The sequence below is a fragment of the Taudactylus pleione genome, unplaced genomic scaffold (genome assembly GCF_031769625.1).
Source record: "Taudactylus pleione unplaced genomic scaffold, aTauple2 ptg001990l, whole genome shotgun sequence".
NCBI lineage: Eukaryota > Metazoa > Chordata > Amphibia > Anura > Myobatrachidae > Taudactylus > Taudactylus pleione.
Genome location: NW_028286386.1, coordinates 7,176,815 through 7,194,959, shown reverse-complemented (window position 1 = coordinate 7,194,959; position 18,145 = coordinate 7,176,815). Strand labels below are relative to the sequence as shown.

The 18,145-nt window shown below is 44.6% G+C and overlaps 1 protein-coding gene across 1 annotated transcript in view; it reads left to right on the top strand.

The window, feature by feature from the left end:
- GFRA3 (GDNF family receptor alpha 3) overlaps positions 1-18,145 on the top strand; it is a 72,791-nt gene that overhangs the window by 44,021 nt on the left and 10,625 nt on the right. Inside the window, exons 3-5 of the mRNA XM_088465428.1 lie at positions 11,149-11,241; positions 15,805-16,150; positions 17,128-17,237. Coding sequence (XP_088321554.1) covers positions 11,149-11,241; positions 15,805-16,150; positions 17,128-17,237 — 549 coding nt within the window. The remainder of the gene's footprint in view (positions 1-11,148; positions 11,242-15,804; positions 16,151-17,127; positions 17,238-18,145) is intronic.

The window sequence follows — 18,145 nt, the reverse complement described above, 5'->3', positions numbered from 1 at the left end:
TCATCTCCAGGGGTGGATTGGGAACTTAAAGTGGCCCTGGAAGAAAACTCTAAAAGTGGCCTCATGTAGGTGGGACCAAATAACATGTAGGGAGGATTAGCACTAGCCACAATACAATACAGAGGGGGATAAGAGACAAAGGGGCCTATTCATTATGTTAATTATCAGGGTTCGGAGCAGTGAAACTGACCTGATTCACTGCGGATCGCAACTGCGATCGCGGTTGCGAATACACACGCAGTCTCACCACGATGATATACGTATCCACTACGATCGCTATGCCATTGCAGCAGAACATAGGAACACCCACCTTACCTTACACACATCCGTAATGTTTAGCAAGACTGCGAAACCATCGGTAACAACGAGTACAATCGGCGCCTCCATGCATACTTGCACAAGCTCTGACCTTACTCAGGAATTGCTAACCTCATTACACGCTGTGAGTACTCAAACTGCGTATGACATTGCAGTGGATAATTAATGCACGCCCCAGCAACGGCATACAAACTCACTGGCACGCCAGTGTTTCGCTGACAACCCCCCCTTCACCTCCTACAAATGGCACTTCTTGTCAATCACTCTGCGAAGGGTCTGTGTAGTCACTGCGATAGCAGTCCTGATCGCAGTGGCCAGTTCGCGTTCGCGCACTGCTATGCATGCACAGTATGCAACAGTCGGCTGATTGCATGCGTAATCGCAGTTGCGATCCTTGCTGGATTGGGATCTTAGTGCTTAGTTACAGTAACCAATGTACCCGTGAGTTATATCTCTGGCATTTAGGAGCAATCTTTCAAAGAACTGAAAGTCTTCCCCCGGAGGAAGCTGACGCTGCGCATGCACATAGTGTCAGCTTTCGGGACTGGCGGGAAGATGATGCAAACTACCGAGGCTAAAGAAAAAGCTTTTCGGAGTTTTGTACATAGGGGTCATATCGTAGCACCCTATTGATAATAATGGGGACTGCGATCTGCAGCGCTATTTATCACTTTGCCGGAGATTTCTGTGAAATCTCCTGCATTGTGCTTTTAGTACATAGGTTCGCTACATAAAATTATGCAGAAATGTTATGTACAAAACGGCTTGATACAAAGGCCCCTAAACCTGTCAACAAAGGAGAGAGGGGAGGAGATAGAAGCTGTCACAATAAAAGGGAAGGAGACATAAGGGGGGTTGGAGACAAAAAATATCAAATGCTGTCATACACTTAAGGATGGCCATCGGTGGGGTGTCCATCGATGGTTACCATCGATGGGACCATCAGTGATTACCATCAATGGCACACAAACCATCTATGGTGAACCATTGATGGTTTGCACCCCCTCAATGTCCACTGCTGCTGGGGGTACTACGGGCCGTGGGCCAATCAAAAAAGCGCCGTCCTGTCAGGAAGAATCGTCTCACACTATTCCATCGATGGTGGAGAACCATTGGTTTTCAGCCATTGATGACAAAACTGGACTGGAATGAAGAGGAAGCGTGCTCCAGACAACCATTTGAATAGACAACCATAAGATGGCCACCAAAACCGGAAATTATAACAAGTGTTAGGATTGGAAAATAGGATAATCTGCCCCAATAAAGATGGCTGTCTGGCCATAAGAACTAATATAGGAAATGTCCCTTCCACACAAAAGATGGCCGACGAAACTGGAAGTGCTGCGGGTCAGCTGTGCGTTCCACATACAGGAAGCTGAGTCGCATCTGATCCAGGGGCCTGGAGTGTATGATGACACCGGAGGACTGAAGTAGATCCACTCCACTGTGATGGAGATCGCAAAAACGGACTTGATTACGGTTACACCAGTGAACGCCGATACCGCAAGTTATGACGCACTTCCGGTCCGGCGATAATTTTTATAATACATTTTTTACATTATATTGTGTATTAATTGAAGACTGCATTTTAAGCGCTAGATGGAGGATATTTTTCTTTGCACCACAGATTAATTATAAGTGCATTTTAAGAGTTTTTAAGTTTTGTTAGTTGGTTTGACCCTTGACCTGGAAGTGCATTTAACGAAGGGTATATAAGAGGTAATGTCTAAATCCCCTTCACGGAGAGGACCCTGACATCATCAGCCAGTGTCCAGCGTCATTCCCTGCCATCCAAGTGGGCATAGAGGGGGAATACAACCATGTGGCGAGCGTAGCGAGCCACCATGCCTGAAGCGAGGCGAGCTCAGCGAGCCCGCGAGGGGACAACAAACTTTTTTAAGTGGGGACAAAGTACTTCTGTAGCTGGCTGTCATGGGCAGGAACTGCATTTCCACCCTCACTCATGTCACTTCCAGGTCCCTAGCACGAAGGGGAAATACAGTCAACCGTATATAAGAGAATTTATTTTAGAAATGTCACACTGCCTTGAGGAAGGGAGCTGTTGTCTCCCGAAACGCGTTGGTATACAGTGACAGGACCATCTATCTGGAAGGAATTGCATAAGGGAGACCCCCTAATAAGGATTTGAGGGAGAGGTTATCCGGCGACCTCCACCTTTAAAAACGACGGGCCCTTATATGAGAGACTTCCGGTAATTCCCCATTGATTACTTAAATGAGGAGCAATAGCCCTTACGCATGAACAACCATTTCTTCTTTGTGTTTATGTACACTACAAAAGAGCATATTGCTTGATACATATGTTTTTTATATGTAAGGTGTACTGTGGTAGATACACCTATTTTTATCTTGGGATATCTTTGTTTTTATTTGAAAGTTTCTGAATAAATTTGTCTGACGATATTACACTATGTTTGGATGATCTTTATGTTTTTCATATGAATGAAAATAATATCGCTGAAATTTGACAACTATACACGGGATTCCTACATGGATATTGTTGGGAAGTATTGAAATTATTTTTCTATTAGCACCGTGCACACTTGACTTGTCACAATTACTATTTAATATTGATGACAAAACTGTTTAACATCGGGTGGCCACCATCAATATTTTGTAAAAATTGATGGTTGATGGCCATCCGTACATACGCTGGGGGGAGAGGGTACAACATAAAAATGCTGTAACATGCAGGGAAGGTAGCGGTATCATGCTGTCATTAGCAGGGAAGAGGGGGGAGACAGGCTGTTGCACAGAAGGGATGGATTTGGGGGACAGGCTGTCACACACAGGGAAGGGTGAGGAGAGATATGTTTAGCAGAAGGGCTGAGAGTTAGATAGGAGAAACAAGCTGTCACACATAAGGTGGAGGAGACACATGTAAGGGAGTCAGAAGATGTCAAAAGCAGGAGTAGACACAGTGGGCTCGATTCTATTCTGCACGAAGTGAATAGCTCTGGGAATCAGCTCCCGAAGCTATTCAATACACCGCGCAGCGAACCCCGACTAAGGATTTCTTCTCGCATGCCTTCGGGGATGCTAGCAGAAATCCGACAAAAGTCCCGGCGCGAGGTTGTTTTCTGCCCTTAGCGCCGGGAAAACAGCATCGCGCCGGGAAGTTAGGTTGGGGAATACCCATTCTCGCGTCTTAAACAGGGTGTTTAGTCGCGAGAACAGGCATTCTCCGACTAAACACCCTGCACAATTGAAATGCTCCCGGTGCTATCTTCCGGCGCTATTTACATTGCGGGCTATTGAATCGAGCCCAGTGAGTGGCTGTTATACACAGGGGTAGGAGGGGAGACGGGCTGTCACATGCAGGAGGGAGGGAGACGGGCTGTCACACGCAGGAGGGAGGGAGACGGGCTGTCACACACAGGAGGGAGGGAGACGGGCTGTCACACGCAGGAGGGAGGGAGACGGGCTGTCACACGCAGGAGGGAGGGAGACGGGCTGTCACACGCAGGAGGGAGGTAGACGGGCTGTCACACGCAGGAGGGAGGTAGACGGGCTGTCACACGCAGGGGGCGGGGAGACGGGCTGTCACACAGGAGGGAGGGGAGACGGGCTGTCACACACAGGAGGGAGGGAGACGGGCTGTCACACGCAGGAGGGAGGGAGACGGGCTGTCACACGCAGGGGGGGGAGACGGGCTGTCACACGCAGGAGGGAGGGAGACTGGCTGTCACACGCAGGAGGGAGGGAGACTGGCTGTCACACGCAGGAGGGAGGGAGACGGGCTGTCACACGCAGGAGGGAGGGAGAAGGGCTGTCATGCAGGAGGGAGGGAGACTGGCTGTCACACGCAGGAGGGAGGGAGACTGGCTGTCACACAGAGGAGGGAGGGAGAAGGGCTGTCATGCAGGAGGGAGGGAGACGGGCTGTCACATTTGAAGAGAAAGAAGCTTGGGGTAGCTAGTGGGGACAAAAACCTATTACACATGGGGAGAGGAGACACAGGAGGTGGGAGACAGAATATATGACATGGGGGGGAGGGTAAGGGTAGTGAGAGGCTACACGGGGAGAGTATTGAAGGCAAAGGCTGCTGTACTGTATACAGGGAATGGAGGGGGCCAGGAGGAGGTTATTTGCAACTGAGAGGGAGAGAGGCGGCAGGTCATCACACGCAGGGGAGGGAGACAAGCTGCCACTGGATTATGAAAAGGGGAGAGAGAGGCAGGCTGTCACTTGCAGAAAGGGAAGTGCTAGGCTGTCGCACACAGCGGGATAGGACAGGCTCTCACATGCAGGTGTTGGGGGCAAAGGATGTCATACAGAGAAAATGGTGAATGTAGAGACTTGTCATTTGTAGAAGTAGCACCCCTGGGTCCAGTGCCCCCCTAGGCCGGTTACCTGCTTCTAGCTGGGTGTGGGCTGTCCTGTGAGCGCTGCTCCATGTGGGTGTGTGCAGGGAAGAGTGTCAGCAGCCAGTCCATTCCTTTGTCCACTCTGTACTCTGGAGCAGCAGACTCTCCGTTGGAGTGATGGGACTGGGGAGGAGCTCTGCCTTGCTAGACAAGGATTGACAGCTTCTTGTCGCTATGCTAAGAGCTCCTCCTTGGGCCACTCTGCCAGGTGCCAGCGAGCTGCCTGTCATGCATTGGGGGCGGGCCCCTGCCGACTGTCGAGTCGGCCCCACAGCGTGTCGGCCCACCGGGAATGTTCCTGTTAAATTCTATTGGCAATCCACCCCATCTCCCTCCACACACTGCTGCATTCTCACATTACTAAGCGAATGACCACTACCTTTCTTCTCAACTGATAACATGTAAGACAATGCCCTGTCCCTCTAGGTTTTCAACCATGCTGTTCTCCAACAGTGGAACTCATTCCCTCTCTCTATTAGAAATCCACCTCTCTGCAGGGCCATCGTAACAGCATTGTAGGCCCTGAGCAAAGCAATGCACTGGGACCCCTACCCATCCATTCATGGGAATAAAAATTTAAACGGACAATTCAATTAAACCTTTAGATTTATTGGTACAATAAAATCAATGTTTAAACATAAAAAAACATGATGTAATACAAGGATAACATACTCTACCTCCCTTCTCTCTCCTCCAGCACACAGTGCAGTTCCTGCTCTGCACTGCAGCTGTGATTAAATTATGGGGGCCCCCTGAGAGAGGAGGCCTGGGCGATCATGCCCCCTGTGCCCTCACCCCCTAAATCTGGCTCTGTGGCTGCAGGCTGGGAGGCAGGTAGAGAATTCTGTCTGGTGCTCTGACACTGTAATTCACAATCAGAGTGGCCGGGGATAATCTTTCTATGCCTGCCCCTCAGATGACTGCCCTATGCTGAATGCGAGTTGAAACACACTCCATGTAGATGCACCCGGCACAGCCTGCCCCTGCTCAAAGACTCCTAGAATCGTGGGGCCCTGGGCAGCTGCCTAGTGTGCCTATACATTAAGACGGCCCTGCCTCTCTGCAATGCTTCAAACAGCTCTCATCCTAAACCACCTCTCGTTTTTCTCACACACTCTCTACTATGACACCCATGTTTATTCTACAGATAGGGAGTTCAGATTTGTTGAAAACTGAACACAGTTCGACACAGGACCCCAAAGTTTGGGTGTGTTCAGTTTTCAACAGTCCCTGCTCCTATCACTTTGGGGTTCCAAGCTAGCACCGAGTCCCGACATGGGTCTTCTCACCAAGTTCGGAACCCGGATATATATATAATATATATATATATATATATATATAATCAGATCTCACTTAAGGCGCATATTCACTACACAATATTAATGGACGATTGAACGACATATCATTCAGTGTGGGCACAATGGGGGTCATTCAGACCCACTCGCGAGCGGCAGTACGCTCGCAAGTGGGTCGATGGTCCCCACTGCGCATGCGCACGACGGAGGGAGCTCCGTCGTGCGCATGCGCGAGACTCGGCGAGCGACGGGCTTTCCATCGCTCGGGGTCTCGCACCAAAGGGGGCGTGCTGTCGATGTTGATTGACAGCACGCCCCCTTTGGTGGGCGTGCTGGGGGCCTGCCTGCCAGACGGAGGCGTTCCCATGGGAACGCCTACCGTCTGAAGCCGGCCCCACTGACATCACTAGTGATGTCAGTGGGAGTGATTTTGGCTCTGATAGAGCCAAAATCACTCCTGGCCTTGCGGCTGGGAAACCCGACCGCAGGGTTTCCCTCGCAAGTCCGATGGTCGCGATGGTCAAGACCATCGCGACCATCTTCTTGGACGCTCGTATATGCTGTGGGTGGTGACCCACAGCTATACGAGCGTCCAGGAGGACGCTCCATTTTAATGGAGGAGGGCCCTGATTCTGAGCGAGCGCTCTGGTCAGAGCGTCCGGCTCTGAATCAGGGCCAATATCCACTGCACAGTATAATGAAAGATAACAATGTCGTAATCGTACAGTCGTTCTTTACTAGTGTAGTGGATATGCGTCCTTATTTTGGATTGCATTTACGTCCGTCCCTAATGATTTCTGGTGCTGTGAAGTGGTCAACAAAGACTGGAAATGGCAAGAAATTAATGCTATTTATGTTAATAATACTATAGGAACAAAAACAGGTCCAATTTACATGATTTAGCTGTTTTTAACAGTTTTTAAAGACATCCCAAACTAAAACCGAACCAAAACATTTGAGGGTGGTTTAGCCAAAACCAAAACACAGTGGTCTCGAACATCTCTAGTTTATTCCCCTTCCCTCTTGTACTCTTCTTTCCCTACTTTTGCAAGATCTCCTCCCACAGCGCTGATTTTGTATGATTGTTTGTAAATTGTCTTACATGTTAATTTTCATTATGTTTGTGTAATAATGTTATGAACTTGTTATCCTGCTATGTTATGTTGCACTTATTCTGTACATGCCCTCTGTAATAATAATTGTAATATTAGCTGAGTATACTAAATAGTGAACATGTTGGATTTCATATGAATAAATGATTGGTATGCATGCATTTTATGCAAGAAAATAAATACAAATGATCACAATATAAATACAGTAACATACATTTGAAATAAAATGCAATACACTAAAAATAATAAAACAAAAATAAAATGAACATAAGAAGAAAAAAATGAATAAGTAAGATAATAGAAATAATCAAAACAAAAGAAATCTGAATATATACTGTTAATAATTATTAGGCATAAATATATTTCAAATACAACTTTCATTCTAGAAATATATAATGCATATAATAAAATCTAATATTATACCAATGTTTAAACATAAAAATAAATGTTAAAGTAAAAATATATAAATATTGATAAAAATAATTGGTAAAATATACAGTTGATATGGAAAGGTTTTCAAACTGTGAATGAACTTGTTCGATGTGTAAAAGCTCCAAATTAATTTTCCATGCATTTAGAGCATTTTTCAATAATGCAAAACTTTCACTTGCAACATTTCTAGACTGCTCAGGTATCCTCCCTGAAAGTCCTGTTATTTTAGGTAAACAGTATAAATGTATTATTTTTTTTTCAAATCAATTGTAATTGCAAGCTACATATATACTGTAAGGAGCACAGGTAGTACATTGAAAGAGTATTCAGTCCTCTTTTCTTTTTCCATACCTATAAATCTCACAGACTGCAATTAGTAAAAGCAATGCAGATTAAAGTTAGTATTAATCCACCAAACTATTTGAACCATCTCTGAGAATTTCCCAGCCAGTATTTTTTTTTTTATGGCTAAGCCTCTAATAAATTTGAGCACACTAATATTTGCCCGTCTCTATATACAGCATTGCTCAGAGTGGATCTGTAATATTTAGAAGCGTGAAAGACTAGATGCTTGAGTTCTTGACATAGATTTTAAAAGGGATTCAATTTAGATCTCTGATTAGGCCACTCAAGCACATGTATTATCACAATTGTAAAAGACTCCATTGTTGCTGTTGCAGTGTGCTTTGGGCGGTATTCAGCTGTTTCGCCTCTTTACGCTCCCGACAGGAGCTATTCAATTGTTGCTCCTGTCGGGCGCATTCAGCTGCCAGCGTGCCACCCCTGGGGGTTGCGAGTTGAAATGGGTGAAAAGTGACCTGTTTGGGCGCCCAAACAGCACTTTTCGCGATCGCGTCCAGCACTTTGGTCGGGGGTAGCCATTTTACGCGACAACAATTGATTAGCGCCCACAATCTGCCGTCACTTCAGATGGGAGATCGGGCGCGCTATAACAATTGAATACCGCACTTTGAATCACTGTAATGTTGAAAGATAAACTCCATACATTATACTTACTTCTCCAGAGTCCAGTGCTGCAGATATCACTGTGAAAATGGCACAACTGCCATTTTCCTGATGATTTGATCATGCACAGTAGAGAAATCAATGGCCAGGAGAACTGATTTTTTAGTTTATTTTCTTTATTTATTTTGCAAAAATCTCAAAAAAACTTTTTACATGTTGTCATTATGGGGTATTGTGTGTAGAATTTTGAGGACAAAAATGAATAAGGCTGTAACATAACAAAATGTGGAAAAAGTGAAGCGCTGTGAATATTTTCCGGATGCACTGTAAATGAGAGGAACCTATTACTAATGAATTTGAGCACATCTGTGGGGAGCAAGTGGAACGTAACCTGCTTAGAGAAAAGAAAACATCAATCTACATCTGCAATGATCCATCCTACAGACAGACCACAGATCTGTGAAGCAAGGAGGTGGAGATTAATGTGCTATAATAACATTACACTGTTTATATAGGCAATCTTCCCACTAGTAATCAAGTATTATCCTACACTGATCTCTTGGAAAGATATTAGTCTTGATATTTGCTTTCTCTGAGTCCATCCATTATGTTTGAGACTAGGGGGAGAGTTAGAAAATGTGACAGTTTAGCAGTAAGCTCTCACACTTTTTAAACTCACCAATGTAATAGAGTCCGAGAACCTGCAAACTCACATGTTTTTAGGCACAAGAAACTCTCGCGATTTAAACTCTCATCCAGATGTTTTCCCATTTTAAAGATAAAACTTGACCAATGTGAGAGTTTACTGTTAAACTCACATTTTCTAAACTCTCACCCTATTACATTTGGCCCTATATTACTGATCTATGTCATTGTTAAAATCCGGATAATCTTTTATATATAATTTGCTTAGTCCCTTTGTCAGGGGACGCTTTTTGAATTTGAATATCTCAAAGACTAATTAAGATATTATTGTGATTCTTTTGCAACGGATTTCAATCAGCAATAAATTACAGAATTTGGAATAAAACTGTATAAAATTTGATGACATTTTTTTTTTAGAAAAACCATAATAAATGCTATGGTATAGCTAACCTGAAAATGTCAAGAAAACTACCAGAACACAGAGCCAGTACAGTGACCCGGGGGAAGCGGGATAGGGGTGACCGCCGCAGGCTGCTGTTTTCACGCACTACTGGTGGTCTGTGCTTTCACACCCGGCGACCTAGTCATGTGCGGACACTGTTTATGTTTTACCCAGTTGGGGCAGAGAAAAGAGGCGTTTGCATCTATAGGGGCTCAGCTTGCAATACCCCCTGGAAATGGTCCATTATGCTTCACAGTCCATGGCCATATAATCACACTTACAAATTGGCAAAATATTACAATAAAAAAATCCCCAAAAACCATAAAAGGGCATGGCTTAGCCGGTTGTGTTTCACACACATCTTTTATTACCCGATTCCGTCGTATTAACATATGATCTAACCATTATCTAGCAAATCATTTTACGTACGTATGTTCTGAGTTCAAATTGGCATAATATTCGCCATAGGCATCCTAGTAGTATTTATAAAGATTCTGGACCTCATTCAGAGTCGGTCGTTGCGGCCGCACGGTCGTACGCCACCGATGTTCGCTAAACTGTGCATGCATAAAATTCGCAATGCGCGTGCGCAAACTAGCTATTACGATCAGAAATTGCTCTCTCCTTCAACTTGTCCAGGTCGTTAGTTTGAGTGACAGGATGAGGCGTTTGTGGGTGGTAACAGGGGAAGGTGCTTGTGAACGGGGGAGTGGAGGTCCGAATGCAGGCGTGCCTGACTATGCAAACGGTGTTTTATGGGAGTGCATAATTAACTAAGTAGTGTCATGGCACATTTGACATGGGAGGTTTTTACACTGACTGGATCGTAGTGCTTAAGAAAGGGTATGGTCAACCTTAAGGTCTACGACCAGCTCCGGTGGTTCCCAATGGTCTCGATTAATCCTTATATGCCTGGAGGTGACGTGTAATGGGAACGAGAAGGGGGCGTATTTTTAGTCTTACGGCCGCATCCTCCCCTCGCTCGTCCAGCTAACGATCCCATCTTAACGACGCAACTTGCGAGCGCTTCATTTGCATATCCAGCCCCTTTTACCTTACGACCGTGCAGCCGCAACGACCGACTCTGAATGAGTTCCTCTGTGCTTTATACCTTAATGTATATAAAACATTTTCTCTTTAGGAGTTTGGTATATTTCTGCCTAAAACCATTCACATTCCCAAGATCAGGCCCTATTGCTGGAAATACAGATAATCTAAGCAAAAATAGTAGTTATTTGCCCATCAGCTGCAGTAAATCAAAATTAGCATAATTTGTAGGTAGCAAAAACCACAGCAGGTCTGTTAAAGGAAAACTGACTTTAACACAACATGAAAGTTATGGGAGCAAGTCATATCAACGTTTCAAGAAGGCAGTGACCTTTCCTCAGGGCCATACATAAATGAATGACACGAAGAATGTAAATTGTCTGAGGGACATTTGTTCATTAGAAGATATTATAAAGTTTATTAACTAAAGGATACACATTAGAAAATGCAAAATGCAAATCTGAAGCCACTAATCACCTGGGATGTTCTGTTTTCTGTGCACAGGCTACCTGGATTCATATACCTCTCCATATAAAGATAAGGAACTAGACACCATGAAAGACTTAGATAGCACTCACTTGGACCTGCTGCCATCTGGTATGTTTACGTGAAATATTCCTTCAATATTCCTACATTGTTGTCATAATCACAGATGTATAATCATTTTATATTGTCTTTTTTTAATTTCAATGCTTATACCATACCACCCAACTATCCCGATTTTGTCAGGACAGTCCCTTCAGGTGGAATAGAAATAGTGATGTAATGCTGAATTAATTGCTACAATGTACTATGCATATGACATTGTCACAATGTCTAGCACTATATTACTGTACTGGTAGAGATCACCTATGTTCCATCACAGTGCAGGTCACGTCCTAATGTGTGGCTCTCAGCATAACAACGTTCTTGTCAATACAGCCACCATAAGCATGATATAGCTATGACATAATGCAGGTCAATGATCCAAATGGGTTAAGTCTGAGTCAGTATTGATTTTCCTATTGATTAAAACACTTGTTAAGTTTAAAAGACATACAGTAATATAAACAGATGTCACACAGTCAGTAGATTGGAAAAATGCTGTTTAGTAGTAAGACAGCTTAATAATGTAGCTGGTGAGAGTTTGTATTGACCACACTGCCCCCCCCCCCCCCCCAGCATGCACCATGGCCATGCTACAGGCAGCTGGGCATGATAACGCATTTCACTGCGAATCACATCATCTAGACCTGGACTACCCACTTCTCTGGGGAAGTGGTTGGATCCAGGAATCTAGTCCACACTCTCTGGGGTCTGGCAGAGCTAGCTCCCCAAATTCTAGGATGCTCCTGCATATTCCAAGATAGTAGGGAAGTATGTAAATAGGATAACTGTTATACCAAATACCGCAGCTTATGGAAAGTGCACCAATCAACTGTTGTGCAAGTTAATGTTTATTGTAGTATAAATTGTGACTAAATCAAACAATATATAATTGGAAAAAAATATATGTACTAAGGCTTGGAGAGAGATAAAGTGGATGGAGATAAAGTACCAACCAATCAGCTCCTTACTGTCAGTTTTCAAACACAGCCTGTAAAGTTACAGTTAGGAGCTGATTGGTTGGTACTTTTTATCTCCGACCACTTGTTCTTTCTCCAAGCAGGGTCGCAGCTGTGACGGTGGAACTAGGGGGGCACGTGCCCCATGTGTCGGTTTTGAGGGGGCACCGAGACAGTTGGAGACAAATAGCGGGAAACCTGTGAAGAAACAGAAGCGTGCCGTGGTGGGTGTAGGCTTCAGAGGGTAGGCCAGGGCACAGATTAAGGGGGAGGCACGTGGACAGTACCCCCAGTCCTCTCTCTCTCTCAGGGGCCCCTGTGTAGAGCTCCCATGACCCATCTTTAGTTGATGTCTGGTCCGGTGATTGTGACTCAGGCCAGAAGCGGAGCATGGGTGGGTCAGAGAAGGAGTGGGGCAGGCCAGGGGAGGAGTTGGGAAGGCCAGAGTAATAGTGGGGCAAGTTGGAGGAGGAGTAGGGCGGGACGGAGAAAGCGTGTGGGTGGACCGGAGGAGGTGTAGGGCAGGTGGGCAGCCGCAGGACAGACAGCTGGGAGGCTGGGACTCCTCATCTATGCCACACACACAGCATAATACAAAAAGGGGTTGGAGGTTTTTTTTTTTTTAATGCACTCATATTAGGCAGTAAAACATAACTCATACACAGTGCACTATGTAATATACATGGATAAATAAAATATTCTCTACCAGGCCCAGCAGTAGACAACCTTGGCTAGTTTCCATTATAATAGGGAGGCCATGCGTTAGCCCCACAATGCCCTAAGTATAATGGACAGGGGTCGCTGCTTACTATACCAAAACAGTAAAAAGAAAATCACAACTTCCCAAATCCTTGTTCACCATTTTATTACATCTCTTAAAAATGTTTCTTTTTTTTTGTTCGTTGTTTAACTTTTCACATATCCAGTCAGCCCCATATGCTCATTATATCATGGGTTGTTATTGAATGGTCTGTTTTAACACATGCTAATATTCTACAAGGGTCAGTCTTTCCTAATTTCTGCATCAGGGTCAATCTGCTTATGTTCCATGCACACATGTATTGCACAGTGGAATAGAGCTCACAAGGGAGCCACATGTCTGTCTTACTTCATCCCACCTGGGGTTTGGGGAAAAAGAGAAAATATTCTAACATCTTTTCTTACTTACAATAATAATTATGTGCAACTACAAGTGATTCATAGTTAATTTAATATTCAAAGAATGCTTGCCATTCAAATTAAATGTATTTTCACTGCAGCTTTGTTAAAAAAGATAACAAAAATACAGTACCACTCCCTTCAGTTTTTAACAGAACTTCTATAAGAAGGCTTATTGGAGTTACCTCATATTATTAGGGAGATTGTCTGGTGACAAGAGTCTTTCTGGTGACAAGGTGCAACTGTTTTTTCATCCAAAGCATTTGCATATTCAGCAAATTATTAGAAAGCGGACTATGCTAATAATATAAATATAACTATGATCTTAGGGCCTGATTCAGAGCCGCTCGTAAGCGGCCGATCGTTCGTTCCGAGCGATGTTTGCCCAACTGCGCATGCGTACAGATCGTAATACGCATGCGTGGACCAGTCAGTGCGGCCGAAAATCGTTTGTTCGCTAAATAGCGAATGCCTGCTATTTTGAGTGACAGGAGGAGGCGTATGTGGGTGGTAACAGGGGAAGGTGCTTGAAAACGGGGAGTGGAGATCCGAACGCAGGCGTGCTTAAAGGTCAAAATGGGCGTTTTATGGGTGTGCATAATTAATACAGCAGCGTCATTGACCACGTCACTGGGTTATTTTATAGTCAGAACTGCTCGCAAGATTGTGGTAGGAAAAACCAACCACAAGAATAGCGAGCAGTTCATACGCTGGTCGATGTACTCGATTAATCTAATAAATAGCGGACATGACGTAGGATGCGAGCGGCCAGGGGGCGTAGTTATCCAAAAAACGACCGCAAGTTTTGTTCGCTCGTTCAGACATAGAGGCGTGAACAGACCGCAAAGAGCGAATGGTTCATTTGAATAGCCACCCCTTTTTTCGGAACGAACGACCGCAAATAGCGAGTGGCTCTGAATGAGGTCCTTAATTCAGATCCTGACGATGTTGCGAATTTTTTCCAATTAAAGGAAAACTGTGCATGCGCTGGACCAGTTCTCTGCATGTGTAGAATGGGGTCTGCGATCTCGCATACAGATCACCCAAGCTGCAGCATGATTGACACGCTGCAGCCTTTGGTGGGGTGGAGCGGGGTGTGCCTTGCCAGCGTGCCTGGGAGTGCTAGTGAATTATTGGGTTTTGAGGTAGCATTGAAGTAATGGATGTTGGGGGAGAGTCTAATAGAATGAGGGAGAGCAGTGAACAAATTAGTGAGAACATGGGATAAGTTTTGGAAGCAGGAGTGGGAAGTGGTAATCAGTGGAGAGGTAAGATGGCGGTCACTGGGCAACTGGAGAGAGTGGGAGGAGGTGTGGAGGGAAATGAGGTTAAGATGTAGGAGCAAGAGGAGAGTGAGAAGAGACAGCTTTGAAGGTTAGGTTGAGAAGTTTAAGCTGTATCCCATTGGGGGCAGGAGCCAGTGGAGGAATGGCAGAAAGGAAAGTTGGAGACAGATTGGCGTGATCCAAAGATCAAACTAGTGTAGGACGTGCCCACAAGTGTCCTGTCTGTCACTGAGCTTTACAGACGCAGCGGTGCCACCACTTACCACTGTGTCACCACCGCTTGTGGAGCTACAGGTCTCCCTGCCACCACTGCATGCATATTACACTGTGCAAATCACAGACACCACATGCTACCTGTGTTACCCTACTCCTAGCTGGATCTGTATCATACCGCATGTGTCTGGGTTGTGCTGTATTATCCCCGTATAAACTCACACCCTATTGTTCTACCTTTTCTAATAAACTAAAGACCTGGTTAAGCTATTCAGCGTGTGGACTGACCTCCATCACACACCATTGACACTTCTCCCAGTATAAAGATGGTACTGATGACTGAAGGAACTGATACATTCACCATTATGAGCTTGAAAATTTGCTTGAAAAACAAAATACTAGAAATTTGCGGTTCAGTTTTCCTGAAAAACTAACATACCTGAACATTGGGATTCTGAGTCTAACTGAGTCCTTGTCTCAGATCACTTTTGAGGTTCTGAGTAGAACCGAACCCGGCTCACACGCATACGGGTCCTCACACATCTCTACAAAATACTGTCTGCAACAATCTGTGCTAATATCATTTGTAATAACAACAAACAAAGCTGGTGACCTCTTAGGGGGTTGTCTTCCTTTAAATGGCAAAGCAAAACATTTTGGGCAGCTACACTATGTGCCCTTTATCAAGCTTAAAAAAGGGCACAGAGCTGCCTGAAATGTTGCTTTGTTTAATGCTATATGCTTAAATAAACACTTTGATATTTGGATTTTTACCTTTGAGTGCCGTTTTCTTTAATCAATTACATCAACCATACATCCTGGCACCCTACTGTTTTATGAATTTTAGAGTTCCCAATTTCTAACTTTAATTTTATTTATATAAATTTATATAAATATATCAGGACTTCCATGTATTACTTGCATGTTTTATTAATTTCAGGATGGTTATCTCTTTTCAGAGCCGTTCAAGACCGGTGCCAATATTAATCAGTGCTTGGAAGAGGCTAATATTTGCGCCTTAAGTGGAAAGTGCAGTCAGCACAAGAATAACTATGTCGCACACTGTAGCAGCACAAATGCTGATGGCTCCTGTGACAGACACAGGTGTCACGTACACCTCCGAAATTTTTTTAAAAAGATTCCTATGGCATTTACAAAGCGGTTCCTTTTCTGCCCATGTAATCAGGAAAGTAATTGTTCAGAACGCAGACGCCAAAATATAGTGCCTAAGTGTTCTTTTGAAGAAAAGTACAAGAAAAATTGCCTGCAGCTCTATGATTCCTGCATGAATGATAACATATGCAAGTGAGTAAAACATAGGTACTTTTAATACTTATAACCAGTTACTTGCATTGAACATAAGGAACAGAATATTTTATGTAAAAAAAGAAATCTGAGAAATACTGTATAACTATATACTATACATGCCAGCCTACTCTCCCTGAATGTCCTGGAGACTCCAGTTTTTTGTGGAGTTCTAATGGATTCCCAGATCCCATCCACTTCCCAGTGAAGCTTGATGACTTTCCTTCAATTGTGTCATTGTGACCTTCTCCCCTACTGAGCAGTGGAGCAATTAGCTCGGTTGCGTAGATCTTAAGGTACCCCAACATCACTTTTTTTCCTGCACACCTCTATGGAGTCTGAGGCAAAATTGGTAACCGCAAAGTGGCATTGTTCTGACCGTGCCCACAGCATTCCGAAGGCACTTTATTGAAATTGCTGAGAATTGAACTCCCCCCTCCTATAAATATTAACTTATAAAGCCCACAGCATAAGACTAATGTGAGAATTGCATCTATTGTAGGAATAACAGCAATTTTGTTCTGTGCAAAAGGCCAATACTAACAAACAGGGTTATTCACAGGAGCAAATGCTTAAAACCTGAGACAGTGCTTGGAAATGAAAGGCTGTTGTCAGTTACGGTCTATTCATGCCTACAGATCCCCAATGCCATGGATATTTATTTCAGAAAAGTCCGGTTGCCCTCCATTTGCTTTTATTATAGAGAGTATTCATCAATGGTACTATGAACCATGTATCACACACACAATAATACTAGAACATTAACATTTAGGGTGCACTAACCCTGCTGAGCTGTGCATGTATAATGAACCATCCTTAGATTTAGTGGTAGGCTGTGCAAAGATCATTTATTAACATTTCCTTATACGGTACCTTGATGAGAGCCACAATCTGTACCTAATATGTAATAAGTAACAGTCGGGAATAATAGGTCACTGCAATGATTTTTATGGAGACAAAACTTTCCTTTTTTCCAGGTCTCGGCTTTTAGACTACCGGAGACAATGCCATCTGTTTGACAAAAAGAGGGGAAGCTGCCCTCCAGAACAGTACGATCGTTGCATATTGTCCTATATGGGGATGATTGGTGAGATAATATTGATGGCTTATTTAATACGTTGGGGGTACAAGTTACAGTAGAAAAAAGAGCAACTGCTACCCATTTTCCAATATACATATGTGTGTCTTTATATAGATAGGGTAAAATATGGGTCTGTCAGTGGCGTAACTAGGGTATTTGGAGCCCAGGGCAAGATAAAAAACTGAGCCCCCCACCAAGTATGTACGCACACCAAAAAAGTGGGCGTGGTCACTAAAAATGGGGGCATGTTAATATGACAAACCACCGTTTCTTGTCACTCTGGGAACATTCCTTTCCATTCCATATGCACCTTAATGCCCCCAGTAGTAGTGCCTCTCTTGCAATGCCCACTGTAGCAGTGCCCCTTATGCAATGCCTCCAGTAGTAGTGCCCCTTATGCAGTGCCCCCAGTAGTGCCTCTTATACAGTGCCCCTTATGCAGTGCCCCCAGTAGTGCACCCTTATACAGTGCCCTCAGTAGTGCCACTTATATAGTGCCACATATGTAGTGCCCCTTATACAGTGCCCCCAGTGGTGCCACTTATACAGTGTCCCCAGTAGTGCCCCTTATACAGTGCCCCCAGTAGTGGTCCCCCTTATGCAGTGCCCCCAGTAGTGCCCATTATACAATGCCCCCAGTAGTGCCCACCCGTATGCAGTGCTATAGTAGTGGTCCCCCCTATGCAGTGTTCTTAGTAGTGCCCCTTATAAAGTGCCCCCAGTAGTGGTGCCCCCTATGCAGTGCCTTTTATACAGTGCCCCCAGTAGTGCCCCTTATACAGTGCCCCAGTAGTGGTCCCCCCCTATGCAGTGCTCCCAGTAGTGCCCCTTATACAGTGCCCCAGTAGTGGTCCCCCCCTATGCAGTGCTCCCAGTAGTGCCTCTTACACACTGCCCTCAGTGGTGGTCCACCT